Source organism: Coptis chinensis, chromosome 2, assembly GCF_015680905.1.
Source record: "Coptis chinensis isolate HL-2020 chromosome 2, ASM1568090v1, whole genome shotgun sequence".
NCBI classification, from domain to species: Eukaryota; Viridiplantae; Streptophyta; class Magnoliopsida; order Ranunculales; family Ranunculaceae; genus Coptis; species Coptis chinensis.
In genome coordinates, this window is record NC_141457.1 from 47,024,197 (window position 1) to 47,028,131 (window position 3,935).

Sequence of the window (3,935 nt, forward strand, 5' to 3'; positions counted from 1 at the left end):
TGCATTGTTAATAACTTTGCGTATTTCAGGGCATGATGTGCAGAAGATATTGGTGGACTGTGGTAGTTCTGTGAATATTCTATTCTGGAAGGCATTCACAGGCATCGGTCTCGATGAGACTCATTTAAAAGCCCCACAGTTTAGATTGTACGGTTTTAACAGAAGCTCTACCAAGCCAATTGGGGAGATAAAATTACCAATAAGACGGTGATGACGAAATTTGTTGTTATAAAGCATCGTTCTGATCACAATGCAATACTCGGTAGGAAGTGGATACACGACATGCGTGCAGTTCCAAGCACATTCTACCAGGTAATCAGATATCCTAGAGCGTATGGGTTGCACGAAATTAGGGGAGATCAGTTGGAGTCAGAAAAATACAATTTCGTTACCGTAAAGGGAATGATGAAAGGAAAAAGTCAAGACACTGGGGGCGTCTTGGAAAGTTCTAGCTAGCAGTTACAGCATACTTTATTTGCCAATACCGATATGCTACAGATACATGAGTAGGCAAAGTTTACCCAAGCTAAAACAAAATAAAGGGCCTTGGGTGAGAAAAACAATCAAGATGGTTGAAAAAGTTGATATTGGCACAAGAGAAAGTGAACGTCATACATTCATTGGTACAGAGATGCCTATGAATATAAGAGATGAATTGATGGTTTTCTTGGTCGATGGCGGATCTTACGGGTATCAACCCAGCTATTTGTGCACACAAGCTAAATATGGAAGAAAATGTGACTCATGTCCATCAAAAGCATCGAAAGGTTAGACCAATGTACAAAGAAGTGGTGCAAGCCGAAATACAAAAAATGCTGAATAATGGCATAATTAAAGAAGTGGGTCATTCTGAACGAGTCGCCAACATAGTTGTAGTGCCCAAAAAGGATGGGAGAGTTCGAATTTGCGTCAATTTTCCGACGTAAATAAGAAATATCCCAAAGATCACTATCCGATGTCAAAGATAGATGAGTTGGTAGATCGAATATCCGGGTTCAAGTTAATTAGCTTATGTGATGGATATTCAGGATATTTCCAAATTCTAATGGCTATTCTAGATCAGCTCAAAACGACTTTCATCGTAAATGGAGGTATATATTGTTTCATTAGAATGTCATTTGGGTTGAAAAATGCGGGAGCTACTTATCAAAGGTTGGTGGAAAAAATGTTTAAAAAGCTCATTAAGCAAATCGTCGAGGTCTATATCGACGATATAGTTATAAAATCCATGAGAGCTAAAGACCATGTGAAAGATCTCGATATCGTATTCCAGATATTGAGGGAATTTAACATGAAGTTTAACCCGGAGAAGTGCACTTTCGGTGTCAATTCTGGAAAATTCTTGAGATACATTGTTACCAAGCGAGGTATCGACGCTAATCCAGATTAGATACGAGCACTTCAGCAGATGTCATCGCCAACAATGAGAAAGAAAATACAAAGGTTGACTGGAAGAATAGCTGCTCTTAACAGATTCATTTCCCAAACTTTATATCGTTGTAGGCCACTTTTCAAGTTGCTTAAGAAAAATACTAAATTTTGCTAGAATGAAGAATGTGAAGAGGCGTTTTCCAAGTTAAAGAAATATCTGCAAGAAATGTCAACACTTACAAAACCAAATGAGGGAGAAAGCTTGCTTCTCTATTTGGCTGTATCGGAATATGCTATAAGTTCAGTGTTGGTGAAAGTTGAAAATGGTGTTGAAAAACCAGTGCATTTTCAAAGCAAAACAATGCTCGAGGTAAAGACACAGTATTCGACACTGAAAAAATACGCTTTAGCGTTTTTATTCTCGTCTCAGAGGCTGAAGCCATATTTTCAATCACACTATGTGATTGTTATGATGAATCTCCCATTAAAGCAGACTCTGGCGAAAACGGCTAGGTCAGGAAGGATGTTGAAATGGTCAGTACTAATAAATGAATTTGGCGTCGAATACCGAAACAGGGTATTGGAGAAAAGTCAAGTACTGGCAGACTTCCTTGCCGATTTTCCATGTGAGGATGCTAGTTAGGGCATGGAAGAAGAGGAATTCTCAACGCTGCAAGAGCTTGAAGATATTATCGATGTAGATGATCCATAGGCTGTTTGGAGACTATTTGTCGATGGATCATCAAGGAGTAAGGGATGTGGCATCGGGATTGTGTTGGTCACACCCGAAAATCAAAGGCTCGAAACAGCAGTGACATTGAGATTCCATGCATCTAACAACGAGGCTGTATGAAGCTTTAATCGCAGGACTGGAGATGGCCAAGTCTCTCAAAGTGAAAGATTTATCAATTTTTAGTGACTCACTGCTGGTCGTCAGCCAAACTAACGGAGGATATTCAGCAAAATGTGAAAACATGGTAGATTGCTTGAGTTTCATAAAAACCAAGCAGACTTTAATAAAATAACGCTTCAACACCTCAATAGAAATGAAAACAGGCATGCCGATGCCCTGGCTTATGTTGTAGCAATGTTGGAAAACACTAAGGGTCGCACCTTGCACATCGGCGTTCAACAGAAGCCAAGCATCGATATCGATGAATCAGAGGTTATGGAAATCGACATGCTGGGGGCATCATGGACGGAAGCATATATATCATACTTATCCAATGGTAAATTACCTAAGGACAAAAATGAAGCCAGAAGGATTAAGTCTGGAGCGCAAAGGTATGTATTGCTCGACAATGAGCTATATTGAAAAAATCCTGGAGGTCCACATTTGAAATGTATATCACTCGAGGATGCGCATCTAATCATTGCAGAGCTCCACGAAGGAGAATGTGGAAATCATTCAGCTGGAAGATCATTGGCAAATAAAATAATAAGGCAAGGATATTTTTGGCCTCAGATGCGAAGAGATTGTCTTCGATAAGCTAAAAAGTGTATTCAATGCCAAATACATGGAAAGGCACATGTTCCAGCTGAGAAGTTGCATTGCGTATCGAATCCGTGGCTTTTTGTGCTGTGGGGCATGGATATTGTCGGTCCTCTAGCACCTAGAAGAGGTAAAAGACGGTTTATGCTCGCTGTCACAGACTACTTCACCAAATGGGTAGAAGCCATAGCGCTACAGCACATAAAAGAGCAAGATGTAATAATTTTCTCTTCAAAAGAGTAATTTGCTAATACGGATTGCCATATGCCATCATATCGGATAACAGGCCACAGTTTGAGGGAGGAAAAGTTAAAGCATTCTTAGAGTCATACAGAGTAAAGAATTTTACATCTTCACCATATTATGCCCAGGGAAACGGCCAAGCTGAAGCAACAAATAAAACCATTATGGATAATATCAAGAAAAAGCTGGAGGACAAGAAAGGTCTCTGGGTGGATGAACTATACAGCATTCTATGGGCATATAGAACAACACCACGAACTGCCACTGGTGAATCCCCTTTCACATTAGCTTATGGCATGGAAGCAATAGCTCTATCAACTCCATCAGAAATGGTGGTATCGACATCCAGAACCAAAGTCTTAATGAATGGCCAAAATGATGAAGTGATGGCAGCAGAAGTCCTCAATCTCAAGGAAATAAGAGTTCAAGCAAGATTAAAGCTCAACACATACCATCGGCAGCTCAGAAAAACTATCAACAAGAAAGTAAGAGAAAGACGTTTTCAGATAGGTGATTTGGTCTTGAAAATGGTCCCTCAAGCAACTAAAGAGAAAGGGGCATGCAAACTATCAGATAGGTGATTTGGTATTGAAAATGGTCCCTCAAGCAACTAAAGAGAAAGGGGCATGCAAACAAGTAACAAGCTGGGAAGGGTCTTACATCATTCATAAAGTAGAGGTTAATAGGGCTTATTACTTGAAAACTGCAGAAAGTGAAGTATTAGCAAAGCCTCAAAATGTAAGCAATTTGAAAGCATTTTATCAATAAAGAATATGCTAATTGTCATGATGTATTTTCGAAGTTATGCATTCAATAAAGAGATTGAAAT

The 3,935-nt window shown here is 39.5% G+C and overlaps 1 protein-coding gene across 1 annotated transcript; it reads left to right on the forward strand.

Moving 5' to 3' along the window:
- The first annotated feature begins 210 nt into the window (after window positions 1-210).
- On the forward strand, window positions 211-3,687 carry LOC147516294 (uncharacterized). Its single transcript, XM_086593210.1, has 5 exons — window positions 211-312; window positions 1,547-1,741; window positions 1,802-1,905; window positions 2,428-2,655; window positions 3,150-3,687. The coding sequence occupies exons 1-5, from the start codon at window positions 211-213 to the stop codon at window positions 3,685-3,687; spliced, it is 1,167 nt and encodes a 388-aa protein (XP_086449336.1).
- Window positions 3,688-3,935: the final 248 nt, after the last annotated feature.

What these genes read in the sequence shown, in the direction of transcription:
- LOC147516294 (XM_086593210.1), top strand. Translation starts at nt 211, where the DNA reads ATGACGAAATTTGTTGTTATAAAGCATCGTTCTGATCACAATGCAATA. An exon ending in AAAGCAAAACAATGCTCGAG is followed by an intron (nt 1,742 to 1,801) that starts GTAAAGACACAG and finishes TTCTCGTCTCAG; the next exon opens with AGGCTGAAGCCATATTTTCA. An exon ending in TCAGGAAGGATGTTGAAATG is followed by an intron (nt 1,906 to 2,427) that starts GTCAGTACTAAT and finishes AAATGAAAACAG; the next exon opens with GCATGCCGATGCCCTGGCTT.